We start from the raw sequence: 16,842 nt of genomic DNA, 5'->3' as shown, positions 1-16,842 counted from the left end.
TTAAACTTGAAGTACCAATATTATTCAATATATTATTTTCTTCCTTCTCCCTCCCCCCCTTCTATTACCAAAGTTGCTACTTGGCTGCTAAATATTAGCATTTTAATTAATACCAAGTTTCCTTCTCCATGTCTAAAGATCTGTAATTTGATGCCGTGTGGCAAGAGGTTTTTTGTTGTTGGAAACATAAAACAGTGGTAAAAATACCAAGAATTTGTTTTATAATACTAGCAATATTATACAAAATGTTTTTTAAAGAAAATACATTTTGTCATCACAATCCATTTGGCTAGTTAGTTATTACTAATGAAAGCAATAATGAAACAGCTAGGAAAAAAAGCTTCAGCAAACATACTGCTTTCACTGAGGGCTTGTAGAGTATCACATTAATATAAAGTGTGTATATGTGGTGGATTTCAGCGGTGCTGCTGGTTCTCAGGAAGGAAGGGGCACATTCCAAGGAGGTGGAGGAGATAAGGGGAGGCACAGTCCAGAAAGCAGTGGTGGGAAAAGGAAGAGGTTCAGGCTAGCCCCACCCTAGAGCCTTCCCAGGTTATTTCCCCTCAGGTTAGGTAGAGTAGCTTGAGTCTGGCAAGATTCTGTCTGTACGGTGAGAGCAAATAAAGAACTGGAGTTTGAATGGGCTGACTCTTCATTGTTCTTGGGCTGAGCCTGACAGTATGTAATGTATCAGCATAGTTCTGTAAATGTTATTACAATAATACATAAATATCTACATCAACCATAAAATTATTAAGACATATCTGAATATTTACAACACCCTAATAAAAAAGTAACCCAGATGGGTGGCAGTATGTATAAAATATAGCACAAAATAGAATACCCAAGTGAAATGCTGCATCTAGCTATTATCTTAATACAATGTTTAAAAAAAAACATTATGCACTATGACACTTGGATCCAGATAGACTGGCATAGTGCAGAAAATAAACAATTTAAAGTCACTACTAACTGCATGAACACATGCCAATACAGTGGTAGTTTGCCACTGCGTTCGTCCAGGTTTTTTTCAGTCTCTCAGTCAGACTGTCTTCCATCCAAACACTAACCAGATTTTTCAAGATCAGCCAAGGTGAGCTTGGTCCTGACATCTCCCGCAAGCAGCTGCAGAAAACTTCACCATAAAAATGAACATTGAATATCCTGGATAGGATAGCTGTAATGTGGGGATTGGGGGGGGGGGGTTGTCACCAAAAATAGGGCAGATACTTAACTGAATTAGCCATTTTTTAGAATTCCTCTTGTTATGCTATACCCACTGGGTAATCATATATCTTAATTTGATTACCTTGATTTTATTTAGTTAACTGTAAGGTTGGGTCTCATGTATTAGCAGCCATCCATTGATTAGGAACTGTGGATTACAAGCTTATGCAGCTGGAAAACCAATATCACATTTTATAGCAATTAAGGAAAATACTAATTATGTAATACTTTGAGTCCTTTTAAGGTTGTGGAGCTAGAAGCAAAAATGTACTCCACATGCAAAAAGTACTAGCAAACTTGGGGTAACTTGTTTAAAAAATGAATAAAAAATTCTAAAGGGCCGCACAAAATGTCTAAAAGATACAATGTTCCATTATATTGGAGTGAGAAAACAGACAATTATGCAGACGTAAAGTGGTTAAAAAAAAAGTACGAGTAGTACAAGGATAAAATTACACCATTGACTGGGTTCACTCACTGCAGTAAGCCACAGTATGATTTGCTATATTGTACAGACACAAATACGTAGTAACTTGTGGTTTAGCATGTATATAAAACCAGTCATTTTCTGATTCAATTTCTTGTTCAAAATCCTTCCATCCAAGCTACTCATAGCCATCTGTAGAGACTTTTTTTAAAAGGTGAGATTATCTTCAAGTCCCCATTTTCAGTACAAAAGAAACATACCCCAAAGAAACAAATGAAAACTGAGCATACTCAGTAAACACAGAATGTGAATCTGGAGCTGTTTTGCTGCTCCATGTGTCATTGTTTAATAGACTATTTCACAAAGGTAAACGTGTTCAATTTAAAGTGCCTATTCTGCTTTGAACATAGCCTTGAGCGTGTCTTATAAAGCAAATGGAAAAATTCCTGCATTAAAAATTTTTATGTTTAAATCCTCAAGTAGATGTTTGTGGCTACTCAAGACACAGATATCTATGACCAATAGATAGAATGTAGCATAGCTTAGTTTCCTATGCAAGCATCACTGTTTCCTAATATGTTACAATAATAAAAAACAAATATTCAGCATAAAAGCTGAGCAGGCTGTAAGCTGCTAAAATATTTTACTACTGCTTTCACATTTTCAATCAATAAAACATCTAAAAATATATCTCATTTACACATTAGTTAAAATAGAAAATTAAAAGATGTTCCTTTTAAATAAATTAAGAAGTAATCAAAATAATTCCATTTTCTTGGTAAAATACTATAAAAGAATGTGTAAATTATTCAGTTGAAGGATATGTTTAAACTGAAACTTTCATTCGTAAAATTCTTCTCTGTTCCCTTTATATATTACTTTCTCAGTTTATCAGAATTTTAAAAAGCTAACTAGCTTAAGCTTAGGTTTTGAAAATGGTAACTCAAGCCATCTTGCATTGCCTTCATATCCAGAAGCATCAAATTGTCGTCTTTGGGTTTGTTTCAGTAAGGTGATGCTTTGAAAGAATCTTTAAGCCTTATCAAGTCTGCAGCACAGATATGACCAAAAGCCCTTTTGTACCATTCTGTGGTCCGGCCCCTGACAAAAAAACCAAACAAAATATTAGGAACTAGGTACTAAGAGTTATTTCTTTTTTCTTGTTTTTCTTTTGTTTGTTTTTTGGCACATTTCACATCTATTGGTTCAAAGCTATTGACTAATTTTCTTTAAAAAATCACCTTAATTCATACTTTTGAAACAAAAATAGATTTAACTATGTAGTAAATAAAGGGCCCTAGTCAAGGAACTACCAAGGAGAGAACAACACCCCCACCAACACTGGCAGGGCAAGCTAATGCATATAAACAAGGAGCAAACCCCACACTCTCTAGCATTGATGATGTTACCTAGTTGGGTAATGAAACGTCTGTAAGCAAACAGCCAGGCTCAGAGAGCACCAAGGACTCCAGAGTTAAAGTTTCAGTTGCAAGGAAAGGAATAGAAGAGATACCTGGTATCTATTTGACAAACATGTGTCACTTTGGATTTCTGGGAGCCAACAACAACTTCTATAAGGTACTGGTAAAGTATGACCTGAGCCAAGATCCCATTCACAGTAGCACCTTCGTTATCTGTTGAGGTAGCTGCTAGGACACACGTGCCACTTTGAGGATCAGTTCGCCAAGTCCTGAAATTAACAAAGTAAAAAAAAACCCAACATCCTCATGATTTGCCATTATATTTATGAACTGTAGTCATCCTAGCTACACCAAGAGCCTTTTTACAACACTTTTATAACAACTTCCTAACTTGTTATAATATACAATTATAGTATATATCCCAATACATATATAAGGTGTCTATGATATAGCATCAAGTATAGGCAAAATACAATCCAGACTGCAGCTTCTATACGCAGGAAAAATAGCAGGATTTGGCAATACAGCACTCAGGATTGCAAAATTAAGTATTTTTAAGTTACAATTTTTAAAAAATAGCTAAGAACTGAATGAGCTGCCAAATCTTGCAATATTTCATGTGAAGAAGACAACCCTCTTGAGATTGCATTGTTCTCATGAAATACTGAGATTTTGGGGTGAGATTGCTGAACTATTACAAGATTTGGGCCTTGTACCTGTGGTGATCAGCGTCTGAAAAGGATATATATCCCACAGGTAGACCAATTTGCTTGCCAAAGGACTTGCAGAATATGTATGGGAAAACGAACTCTTAAACCTATCCAGCCGACTACTCAAGTTGCCTAAGCTTGGAATGTGTCTGATCATCTGCCACTTAATTCTGTCTCCCCACCCCATCATAGATTTCTCTGCTGATCAGTTGCTATCGAAAGTAGAGTTGCCCATTATCAACTTTTAAACAGAGTTTTTCTCCAGAAAATATATTTTAGTAATTTGTCATTTACAAAACCTAACATTGCAGCCTGCAGTAGCATTTATTTTATTTTGAAGCAAAATAAGTGCATTACATTTGGAAATTTAAGTCCCATGTGATTTTCACACACGTGTCACACGTGATCATTCTTTTATTTAGTGCAATGTGTAAACACAGCCGACTGATTTGTTAATCAGTGAACCCAAGCCAATAGTAGGATAAGGAGATTAATGTACACATCAATATCAAAGAATTCAATCTTAAAGGATTTTTTTTCCTGAGTATATGTATGGCAAGTAACACCGTAAAAACAATAGATTTTGCTTCTCACCTCCAAAACCAAAGCTGCTGTCAGAAAAATGGGAATTTATTAGAGTTCCTTACCTCAAGACCACATATTCTCTTGAAGGAAGTGGAGACATATTTGCTGCCGTGTACTGATAAATATCTGTTTCATCATCTAAAATCTCCAGAATGTTTGTCTGTTGAAGATTTGGATCCCACAGATGTTGTTCCATCAGTATCCGATGTAGAACAACTTTAGGAACAGCATCAATTTCAACCGAAGTTTTCCATAACCGGATGTGGTAGTCATCATTCCCCTTAGAATACAGTTAATATATTATGAAACAATGTGGCAGTCTTCTATCCTTCAGTGCTTAAACAAATTAGTAAGATTACTGACCCAATACAGAGACCACTAAAAGCAAATTGGGGACCAAATGCATGTGTCTGTAACAAATGTTCTTTTAGTAACAGCACAATCATACTGTACGCTTCTCTCAGAAATAAATCCGATTAATTGCAATAGGTCTTAGTCTAAGGACTGAAAAAAGATTGTAGACAAAATGTATGCTGGAGAAGAATGGGTCAATGGCATTTTTATCATTAAATGTTATATTATGGATTCCAAGTAAAACTGAAGTGACATTTTAGGCATTTAATGTGGCTTGGCACAATGCACAAATCTAATTAAAGCACAGCCTGGCTGATTTCATGCAATGCTCAAACTTGGTCACTTCAAATGTTGTTAATATGGATTTGGGCTGGTTTAGTGCAGATCCTGTTAATTTTTACAGTTCTATAGGTTCAAAGTTTTTGATACTTTTTAAAAAAAAAAAAACTCATATTAAGAAGGATTCCATGCTTAAAAGTACCTTAAGATTTAATTGCTAGATTACCTTCTTATATGCAGAATCTACTCCTTCTAAGGTGGAGCAAGTGACCCAGTTCTTGAATTTTTCCTTGGCATCTCTGAGTAAGTCCTGCATGAAGTGCTCCAGGGATGTCACTATGTTAGAATACTTCATTAAAATGGCTTGATGTGAAGCTACTTCACCTGAGCCACTTTGGTTGTGTACATTTTCATACCCCTGATCGAGGCAGTAGTTGGGTACCTGAAGAAGAGCACAGATATTTGCATTGGCCTGAATGAAAGAGTAGCATTCCATCCAATAATTCTTACGTATGAAAATTCTTAAGCCTTTCCAGAAACCAGTCCCTGAAAATACAACTTACAGACAAATCTCTCAATAAATTTGAATGTATTTTTAAATACTTGTTTTTAAAATTTCTACCTCATTTGACTTTCTAAAGAGTTCAGAATTGCTGATATAATGATTTCCAGTCAGTCTCCCATCAGGTAAACCGACCAACCTCACTTCAGCTGTAGAACTCTAAGCAATCTATCCTGATAGCTGCATTTCCTTCCAAAATACAGTGAACCCTAGAAATGTTTCTTACCCTGATAGCTACAACAGAGAACAGGTCTTTTCTGGATAATAATAGTCACTTGTACATGTACATGAAGAAAATACACCACAAAGTCAGAAAGGAAATCTGTATTTATTCAGCGTACGCAGGAATGGCTATGGCACTCTAGAGACGTGTTTAAAGAACTGAAGAGCGATGTAATAAGCTTGTAAACTAAGATGCAAATTACGGCTCAACAAGGGACAGAGGCAGTCTTCATGCCCTTGGAATTTTGTTCCTATCCATTATAAATCATTGCCAACTCTCAATAGAAAAGGGAAAGGAGGAAAAAGACCATGCTAACAAGCATTATAGCTGAACGATCAAATTCACTTTTGGTTCTGCACTTTGTACAAATTATTGGTTACGAATCTCTCTCGTTCTTTGACACTTCCTACCCAAGGCCCCTTCCTCTCACACATTTGCATGCTATCACCTGATTATGAATATGATGAGTAAGTATTTTTTAGAAAACTGCAGAAAGTCAAATGAGGAAGTAGAAATGACAGAAGACCCTGAGCTGAGTCTATGTCATTCCTTACGAAAGTCCAGCTCACCCTCAGCTGACTTTTCCCCAACCTAAGTTGGGTAATAGGCTTTTCCAAGATCAAACTATACTGTGTTTGTATGGAGAAGTATTTTGATACCAGGTAATATCAGTACAAATAGTGCCAAACAAAACATTTTTTACTCTTAACCAGGTTGGCTTCCTATCAGCCAGTTAAATTTCTATCACAAAATGATATAATAAATATAGCAGAAGAAATGCCAGCAAGTCTACAAACTGAGACTGAATTGGTATAATTATGTCCATGCTGTAATTAAGCAGAAGCAGGAAAACTCACATTTCCCCCACATCACTAAGGAAGTTTTAGATCAGTTTAGGAAATGCCAATCTTTCTGTTACAAGCCACTCAAGATTGCTAGCTCTTAATGAATAGATGAGTCATGCCCCAAACCACTTCTGAGCCCATGAACCAAGAAGGAATCAAGTGAAATAGTCAAACAGGGCAAAACAAAGTAAAGGATGAAGATAATTAGATATTTATTTTTTTTAAAGAAAAGCTTTATATTTTGAACTAAGTTGAAATACAAAATCCATTTCGCTAAAATGCATTAATCAATTGTTTAAAATAAAAAACTATTTTCCATCGGTGGAACTGAAGATAACTATCAGGAAGTGCAAGCAGGTACAGTGATGAAGAAGAAAGTAATTTGGTCTGGATCTCAGAAGCACTTAAACCAAAACTGTAATTATTTGCTACTTAGTTTGGATTAGATTACTCTTGCCAATAATTAAAAAAAAATCTGTTCCACTTTCTTGTAGCAAAGTACCCAGATTTACACTTCCTAGATTTCAAAGCAGACTCTAAATATTATTAGAAGAAAGAAAAGCAACAACACCTACCCCAAATAGTCTGTGGCACTGCATGATCATATGGGCCAGGCCTTGCGTTGCAGCCAAGTTCTCACTCAAATCCCTCTGGTCAGGTTTTCCTGTACTGTGCTTCCTTTGGCTGGATCTGAAAAGGAAAATGTTACAACTTCATTGTTTTGATCACTGGCCACTAGTTCTGGTTTAGAAAATACATCTGCCACGTTGGAAAGAAGGGCTAAGTGGAAAAGGAAGTGGTTATATGTTGTATATGGGAAAACGTAAGAAAATAAGACATTAGGAAGTTATAACTTTCTCCGATAGCAGTTCTGCATCAACAGATATAATATTTCCATCATCTTTGAACGATATTGAGAGTTTGTGTTTTCCAGGGGTGGTGTTCCTCTTGGCTAGTTCCTTTGGGTGCCAGGAGCAGGAGCAACCAGGAACAGCTATGACTGGGAGGGCAGAAATAGGTTGGCGGGTAAGGCTACAATACAGGTAAGCACTGGACCCAACCATCCTGGACAATTTTCATCCACTCTCCAATTTCCCCTTCTCAGAGAAGGTTGTAGAAAAAGTTGTATTGCAGTTACAGAGGACCCCTTTCAATCAGGCTTCAGGCCTGGTCATAGTCCTTAGACAGCACTGATCACACTTGTTAACGACCTGTGGCTAGGATGAGGTGGTGTATTTGTACTGGCCCTCCTTGATCTCCAGCAGCTTCTGAAACCATTCATTAAGGTACCCTTTTGGACTGGCTATGGAGAATGAGAGTGGGGAGCATGGTGTTATGGTAATTCTTCTTTTTCCACAGCCAGTTTCAGCTCATGTGTTGGGAGGATATGGAGCTTGAGTCTGAAGCCAGTTGGTGTCTGGATGGGGAGAAACAGGCTAGCAAAACCAAGTGGCTACTTTGACACATACTTGGTCCTGAATGGAGCTGCACTTCCCCCATTTTGCACATGTGTGCAATCGGGGGGGTTTCCTGGACTTGTAGCTTCTGCTCAAGAACTGGGTGACAGATGTGGCAAGGAAAGCTTTTGCACATATTTAACTTGTGCTCCATTTGTGCCTGTTCTTAAAAAAAGAGGCTCTCATTATATCCACTCATGCCTTGGTCACTTCGTGGGTAGACCATTGCAATAAAAGAGTCCCCCTTTTTGGGGGGAGATGGGCAGTGATAGAAATTTGAATAATAAATAAATAATAAATATGGGCTACATGGGGCTGCCCTCAGAAGACCACTCAGAAGCTACAGCTGGTCCAGAATATGGGTACACAAGAAGTGATGGACAGGACACACTATGTCCATGTAACACCTCTGCTTTGTGAGATGCACTGGTTACCAGTAAGATTCCAGGTAAAATTCAAGGTGCTGGTTATACCTATTGAATTCTATTTGGCATATGGCCTAGCTTTCTGAAGGACCATCTGTCTCCCCTAGTGTCTGCCCATCTTGTGCAATCAGACAAAATCAGCTTCCTATCAATCAAGCCATGTCATCTAGCAGAGCTCAGGAAGTGGGCCTTCTGTGTCATGGCACCTGCCTTCTGAGACAGCATCTTCCCAAAGACTTTTATAGTCCCCACCCTACCAGTCCAAAGTGAGCAATAAAAACTTTCTTTGGCTTAGACCCTTTGAAGGGGATGATGTAGTAAGTGTGTTTTTGTCTGACTTGCTCTTTTTATAATGTTCCCTTCTTTTTTAATCCGTGAAGGTTGATAAATAAATCTGTGAAAGTTTAACAGATAAACATTCCGTTATTTGCCAAAACCCCCAATGCAGCATACAGAAGAAATACAAATACATATTTAAATACTAGAGTGAAACTAAACAAAGTGATAATAGGAAGATCACACCACAAACCTCAGAAAGTAAACCTATCCAAGCAACAGAAGGCTGGATACAATAAGAAGGCTTTACCGATAGTTTAAAGGTTAACAGGGGCCCAATCAGAGTGGCTTTCTGCAGGATAAAGAAACTGACCTATGTATGACCTAGTTTAAACAGAACAGGGCTTTTACCCACAGATATTAACAGGAACTCTGTTAGAGAGGTCCTCCTCATGGTCTAGGGTGGTATAACCCAGAAGGAAAAAAAAAACAGACCCTGAAAATAGTAAAAAATGCAATATAAATAACTTCCTGTGACAATTACAGGCCTGCTTCAACAATTCACTTTGCATTTCTAGTCATACCAAATAACCATTTTCAAAACTGCATATGAGAATAAGATAAACCAATATATTGGCCTGTTAATGTAATACCTCTTTTGTGGAGCATTTAATGAGTTCTACCCACACAGAACAAGCATTAGCTAATCTTGTTTCAGTTAAACACACAAAGTACTCATTAATTTTTCTAGTATCATTAAAATGTTTTAATAAAAGCTGGGCCAGAAATTCAAAAGCCAGTTCCATTATTCAAGAGTTCTCGATGCTTTGCCAGAGAGCATTTTTCATATTTAAAGCCTAATTGTGGCATCTGGCCAAAATCATGATTGCAAAGAACCTGGCATTCATCTCTACTAGCTCTATCTTGGAACATTTTTTGTGAACATTTAATTTATATTTATATTTATATATAGTTAGATAATGATCTAACGATCATTAACTTCAATTCCTGAAATCAGAGCTGTTAGATAAGGGCTTTTTGATGACCCAGCACTGAAAGTAAAACATTTACAAATGTATTATTTCAACTTCAAAGTATTAATGCAGAAAGAAGAAACAATGGGGAGAGAGAAAATTCTCATTTTTAAATGAATGGCCTGTTAACTTAGTAAGACAAAAGCTACCACAATTTGTAGATAGAAGAAAAACTTGCAAGTATTGGCCTCATCCTCCACCCTCTCTAAATCTTGCAAACCTCCATAGGATTATCAATTTCTTCACCTGGAATTAAAAACTATGTAACAACCATTTTTCTGACACATTCCTGGCCCTGACCACGTATTCAGTCTCTGTGACTGACAACACTGTCATCATCTTTGCTTTCTTTCTCTCCCTGGGGAATGTTGAACATCACAAGACTTGTTTTATTGCCTGATGCACATCTGGGATGTGTACGCCTCTTAAAAGTACGTTCTTCAGATGTTTTACCTCTCTTCAACTCTAGCAGAAATTGAACTATCATGCTAAAGATATGCAGTTACTTATTTTTCCAGCTTCCCATCCTGCAGAAAGAAAACTTGTACTCAAATCTTAAACTACAACAAACACTCAATACATACAAGCTGAAGAGCATTTCATGTTCAAGTGCTAACTGTGACGTACTATTACAGACAGATATTCGGCACATGCACAATCCATGAAGAATTTGTTCATTCTTTATATATTCTTTATACATACATACATACATACATACATACATACGGTACATAGTTACCCTGCTTTCCCATCCCATTTCTAAAACAAAAATAACCCTTAGTTTTGATAAACCTGAGGAATTACAAACTGAGGTGCTTTCAAATGTCCAACATATTTTGAGAATTATTGTATTATGTATTTTATATTACATTCTTCATTCTGGTGTACCACAGATGTATTGGATTAAAATTCATACCCCCAGATGGTTACAGATGACAAAAGGTGAAGTCTAAAATATCTGGAGGGTGCCATGTTGGAGAAATCTGATATACATGCTATAAAATCTGCCAAATCTTCTTGGCCTCTCTCCATAACTATTCTTGTTTTTTTTGTTTTTTTTAATGTTTTTTAAAAGTTAGCTGCCACTTACTGGCTGTTTCTCAAGAAAAGTCATATTGCTTAATTTTTTTTCATTCCATTGGTGGGATTGCTTCCCACATTACTCTGGTTTCAAATGATCTTGTGGGAGCACTAAATTCTGTGGCTATTTCCTACCCCAATTATGTCTCTTCCAGGAGGTGGAGCAATATTGGCAAAAGAATTAAGTCTCACAGGACTTTTGTGTTCTTGTGTTATTAGAGCAGTATGGGAGGAAGCCACACCAAAGTGACTGATGACGCAAGAAGCTCAAAAAAAGTATACAGAGTTAAAGTATGCCTATCCCTCAATAGGGCCTGATGGTGTATAATCTTGTGTAGTTTGTCTCTACACTCATCATAAGCCACAAGTTTATGGCTTGGCAAGCTGAACTGTCTTCAACTCGAAACAAACACAGAGTCTGGAATATCCTCAAGGAATACAACCCGCCCATCGTTGTTGCAATAATCAAAACTTAAATGGAGCAGGTTAGCAAAACATTCAACTACAGTATGGTTTCAAATGGTACTTTCCACAGAGGCAAAGTTTTCTTTCCATCAACCTACTTTATCCTTATGTGTTATTTAAACATTAAACAGGATGATGTACAATTAGAAGTATTCTCAAGCACTACTCATGGAAGAGCCAAGATGTAAGGAAGAGGGATTTGGGGGCTTATTTACTGTCTCTTCTAGCACAGCCCATGCTTATTTTATTACAGACAGCATTACTACTCAACACATTATGATTACAAAGGGTAATTATAGTCAGAATTGCCTATAGAACACACAAACACACCAATCATGCTATTATCTTTCAGAAGAAACAGCATTATGTAAAATGAAGAAAAAAGAGTAAAAAGTAGTAAAGAAAAGAAACTGGAGGCAAGAAATAAAAGGAACCATCTACATCAACACCATTTATTATATCGTTCTGGGCTTTTCTGTCCATGCAAACCATCCCTGCTTCCACCATGCCCATACACCACAACACAACTTCTTTTTTAGGATCTCATCAAATCCATCCAGCTTTCTTGGTCTTCCCCTTCATCTCAATCCATTCACTCTTTCATATATTTGTTTTCTATTCAGTATTTATTCATTCTCTGTAAATGACCAAACTACCTCTCAAAAGACCTGCTGAGGAGTAAAAATCTGTTCAGCACACTGCTGTCCAGCATACAGTCCATTCATTTTACTTCCCAAATTTTGGTCCTTGTTATACCTCACTTGCAATCAGAATTCTGCCAAACAACTTACCAGGCACACTTAACAAATCATTTTCTGGACCATTTTCAAATTCATTCTTGCTATCTCACTTTTTGTATGGGGAAACAATAACCGCATTCATCAAGCACAGATGTACCCTTTGCACACACGTAACACAAGCACCTTTATATGTCAAAAATGAAAAGTATATATATTGTCTTGCTCATTGGTAGTTATAATTTAATGAAAAATACCTAGAAGATGATGAACTATCTCTCCTCAATGTATTGAGGTGGAATAAAGATGGTGCCAGGCACACAGCTATATTAGTTGGAGTCATCTGATTTTTCTCCACAAACATCACAACATCCCTGAGGAAGTACAGCAGAATTTTCAGAGCTTCACGATTTTCATCTGGAAGCAGAAGAATAGCAGCTTGGACAGCACAAAATTGCTGATCTTTTGGTAGGTCTAAAAAGAGGGAGAAAAAGAGGGATTAGGTATGTCATCTCTAAAAGCATTTCTTAAGGAATATGCATATATTCCCCTAAAAAGAACCTGCCATCCAGGTCTAGTTTCCAGTTAGGTTTAGCTCAGTTAAGTTTAAATTAAGGAAGACAGAATATCTCAGAGACTAATTTGTAATTGGACAATTGAATTAAGTGGCAAATTGATAATAATGTTTGCTCTTAACATTTCTAAGATGAAACCAATAGAAGCTATTCCCCCCTGCCTATAATTTGTCTCAACCTGTGATTTAAAGTTACATTAAGAAAATATAGGATGTTTCATTGATAAAATAAGCATTTAAAAGGCCAGAACTGAATTAATCAATCAATTGAACAAATTCATGTGGCCACCCATCTCAACAAATAACTATAGGTGGCTAACAAAAAATATAGATTAAAAATACAATATTTTTTAAAAGTTTTGAAACACCAATTTGATTTAGGCACCACACAACTACTTCACAACACAAAACTAGATATCCATGCTAAGCTCCACTAATATCTCAGACCCAACACCTGAGGGAAAAGCCAGGTCTTCACAGTTTCCCAGAAAGCCAAGAGGATTGGGGCCGTCATCCAGTTAAAGGGGCTCCATGCACACTAGATGACCAAAACAGCTGACCAATCTAGGCACCAGGGTGTTTGTGCAAGCATTCAGCACCCACAATCTGGTTAGCTAGTCTATACCCTTCCCACCAGTCACACAGCACACCAACCCCTGGCCCCTTTGCTCTCACCCTGGTAGCTGGAGAAAAAAAATTCCCCACCACCCTCACCAAACAGAGTGAACCAGAAACACCCCATTCCCCATCTCTCACACCAGAAATGACCCCACCCCATCTCTTACCCAAAAAGGAATAAAACGTCTACATACATTGATAGATGTGCAGGAAGGTTTCACAGAGCTTGCTAGTGAATATAGGTTCTGGGAGATCTCTGAAATACTGTTTCACCATGTCTGCCACATCAAAGGCTGACTGCCCCTCATAATTTATATTATTTGGATTATTTTCATTCATATCTCTTAAGTAAAGAATCCTAGATTTAACACCAGATTTTCTGAAAAGACCAACCTAGAAAACAGAATGTTTTAAAAGTAAGGATCCAATCCCATGTGCTCCAAGGTCCATTTCTGTCTTTAAAGCCAAAGTGCTGCACAATCCTAGTGAACACCTGAGTGTATATCAATGTGCCATTCAATACAGTACAACTGAAAAGGAAAAAGCTCTCGATAAGCTGTTGAAGAATGAACCATGCATCTCTCATCTTAAGTGTACATATCCCACCATCTGCCATTTTGTAAGTACTCTATTACAAGGCAGACTGACACACATGTGTATGGGGTGTATGTACAATCCTCTTTCAAGCCCCTGGTGATCAACAGTTAATACAAAGGTATTGATGCCTAAACTGCCTTCATTGGAAAGTGATCAGTTTTGAGATGATACAGGTAGTCCTCATTTACCGACCGCAATTGAGACCGACAACTCCATTGCTAAGTAATGAAGTTGTAAAGTGAAAAATCAAGTGACTGCGCCTGACTTATGATGGCAGTTTGTCAGTTCTGGCTGCAGTCGTTAAGTGAATCACCTGTAGTCGTTAAGCACAATGTCACATGACCACAACTTGCAACTTCCTTCCAGCTTCTTCCTAGCTTTGCTTGTTGGAAGCTGGCTGTGAAGGTCACAAATGGTGTTCATGTGACTGCGGGGATGCTGTGATGGCCGCAGCTTCAAAGACCAGTCACAAGTCTCCTGATTCAGCACCACTGTAACTTCAAATAGTTGCTGAATGAATGGTTGGTAAACAAAAATTACCTGTATAAGGTGTTGCTTATTGTGTCTGAACAGTGACATGCAAATTATTGATGGATGATACCACTACTAAGAAACAGATGTTTATTTAAACGCATCTTTATCCCTAATGCATTCCTCCTTAACCCTAAATGAATCTTAAATGTTTTGAACAGATAATCATTTTTCTCTGGAAAACAGGCTGAAATCGATCAAGATATCTAGCACCATTTAGGCAACATATTTCCACATATAATTCAACATACAAGTGGTGAGTAGTTTCCCTGTTCCAGGATGCAATGGTACCACCATCAAAGAATCAGCCTCCAAGACTACAGTATGATTCAGTTTTCACCGAAAATACTGGGTTCCAGCTGACATATTATTATTATTATTAGGTATTAAGTTGAGCTCTTCAGCAACCTCTGAAGAAGGGGCTGCTTATCATTCCATAAGTACTGAACTGCGTACAAGAACGTAATGCTGAATAGGGCTACTGACAATGCATTCATTGAAAATATTTAATGCATCAAAAAGTGAGTGGCATGTGCACAACATCTCTATTAAGAAGTGATTACAATAAAGAAGGAGCAAACCTTCAGAGAGTAAGTTGGCCAGTTATGGATAGTCATAACCAACCCCTTCTGCATTATGCAAAAAAAAAAAAGCACCCCCAAAAGAATGAAATATATAGTTTAGCAGAAAGGACATGGACTAGATAAGGATATTTTACTGGAGGGAAAGCATGATATAAATGTAATACATAGATAAAGTTTTAACAAATGTAAGAAAAACAGCTCTGTAAATTAAAAGATGGGGCAGGCACAGGGAGAGGGTTTCTCATCATACATCTGTCAAAGTTAATCTTGGCTGAAGAGTTTGTATCTATTTAAGTGCCAATTCTCAGGGCCAGAGGAATCAGTGCACTGGACCTCTACTGATTCGTGTGTGTGTGAAAGAGAGAGAGGGAGAGAGAGAGGGAGGGAGAGAAAGACTGAGACTAGAGATAAACTGACAGGGATGTGAACCTCATACTCATACAGGGAAGTTTCATACTGGTACCTGGTCAAGAAAATGGTGTCTTAAGTAGTCCATGGCTTGGAATATGCCCCTTGGAAGGGGGTGACTTGTTCTTTGAACATTTAACAGTAATGGTACTCCAAATACATTTTTGTCTTTATAATCAGGGGCTTTTATTTTTCGAATGAATTTTGGAATAGTCCTGAAAATATGCAAGTAATTCATTAGTGGACATCGTTGTCTGGGTGGTACAGAGCTAAATGCACATAACTGGGTTTTTGAATTTGTTAATAGAATATAACAGGTCAGAAAAAAAACACCAAAGTGACAAAACAGATATCAGAAGGACATTACTACCATTGGTTAATAATTTTCAACTTTATAGAGAAAAAGGTTATTTAGATATAATTATTTATACAATGGAGGAAGAGATTGTATTTACAATGTTTACTGTGTTTGGTTGACATATAATTCTTTTAAAAAAATGAATAAATAACCCATTTTTTTAACCAAACGGAGTTTTATCATTTTTGCATTTCATGATAATGAAAAACAATGTTTCCAGACTCTTCTGCATTCAGGTAAGGGCAACCCTAATGCCGAACCAATGCCCCTCCCCAGGCTGCACCTTCCCACCAGTTCCAATTTGCTTCCCGTTTCAAGCCTTCTGACTACCTCTTGATTACACCACCAGTTTTTGATAGCAAACCTATTGATTTTCAGCAGTGTGATTTGTACTAAAAAGATGCTAAATAGGTGTATTAAACCTACACGATGTTTGCACTTAATCCATCCCATCATTTCCCCCCAAAATGTGCTGAAAATTGTAGCCCCATGGCATCCCTGCATCAGTAGACTTTGAAGACCAAACTAGTAAGAAAAATGGGAGGGATCAGGCTGAAAAAGAGGGTCTATTTCTTCTGCATTAGGGTGAAGACTCAAATATCAGGGCCTGCATGAATTACTACAAACCAACTGACCTCTAAACATCATGCCTTTGCCTTTAGCCTCCTGCTGCTGTTTATATCCTCCTTCATCTATTTTAAAGCTGTGCCAAAATATTCCCCTGTCTGCAAACTACTTATTTTTAATTTAAAAAATATATTTAAAGTTTTGTACAAAATTATACATCACTGACCTGAAGAGCTAGATGCTGTACTAATGGAATTAGATACTAGAATGTAGGGCTGTGCTATGAGCCAGATTCTAAACAGACAAAACAATTCAAAACACATGTAGCACCTCCTTAAACTAAGTATTCTGGGGGAATCATGTGGCAGCCCTGCTAGAAAACAAGCAGCAGAGATCTGAGTAGACTTGGGGAATAACTTCAACTGAGATATCATTACTAAAATTGTTAAGATAGGTAATTTCTTGAATGTTCCAGTTCCCACCAGAATAGGCCAACTA

General features: G+C 37.3%; 1 protein-coding gene across 1 annotated transcript in view; it reads right to left on the bottom strand.

Annotated features, from left to right (window-relative positions):
- Window positions 1-1,199: 1,199 nt before the first annotated feature.
- Window positions 1,200-16,842, bottom strand: part of LOC134489650 (rho GTPase-activating protein 7-like) — a 34,356-nt gene continuing 18,713 nt past the window's right edge. The window contains exons 7-14 of the mRNA XM_063292451.1: window positions 15,475-15,634; window positions 13,494-13,692; window positions 12,365-12,581; window positions 7,209-7,323; window positions 5,230-5,445; window positions 4,433-4,650; window positions 3,168-3,344; window positions 1,200-2,755 (exon numbers count right to left, since the gene is read on the bottom strand). Of these exons, the coding sequence (XP_063148521.1) occupies window positions 2,659-2,755; window positions 3,168-3,344; window positions 4,433-4,650; window positions 5,230-5,445; window positions 7,209-7,323; window positions 12,365-12,581; window positions 13,494-13,692; window positions 15,475-15,634 (1,399 nt within the window). The 3' untranslated portion in view covers window positions 1,200-2,658. The remainder of the gene's footprint in view (window positions 2,756-3,167; window positions 3,345-4,432; window positions 4,651-5,229; window positions 5,446-7,208; window positions 7,324-12,364; window positions 12,582-13,493; window positions 13,693-15,474; window positions 15,635-16,842) is intronic.

The sequence above is a fragment of the Candoia aspera genome, chromosome 2, assembly GCF_035149785.1.
Source record: "Candoia aspera isolate rCanAsp1 chromosome 2, rCanAsp1.hap2, whole genome shotgun sequence".
NCBI classification, from domain to species: domain Eukaryota; kingdom Metazoa; phylum Chordata; class Lepidosauria; order Squamata; family Boidae; genus Candoia; species Candoia aspera.
This window is presented reverse-complemented; position numbering and strand designations above follow the sequence as displayed.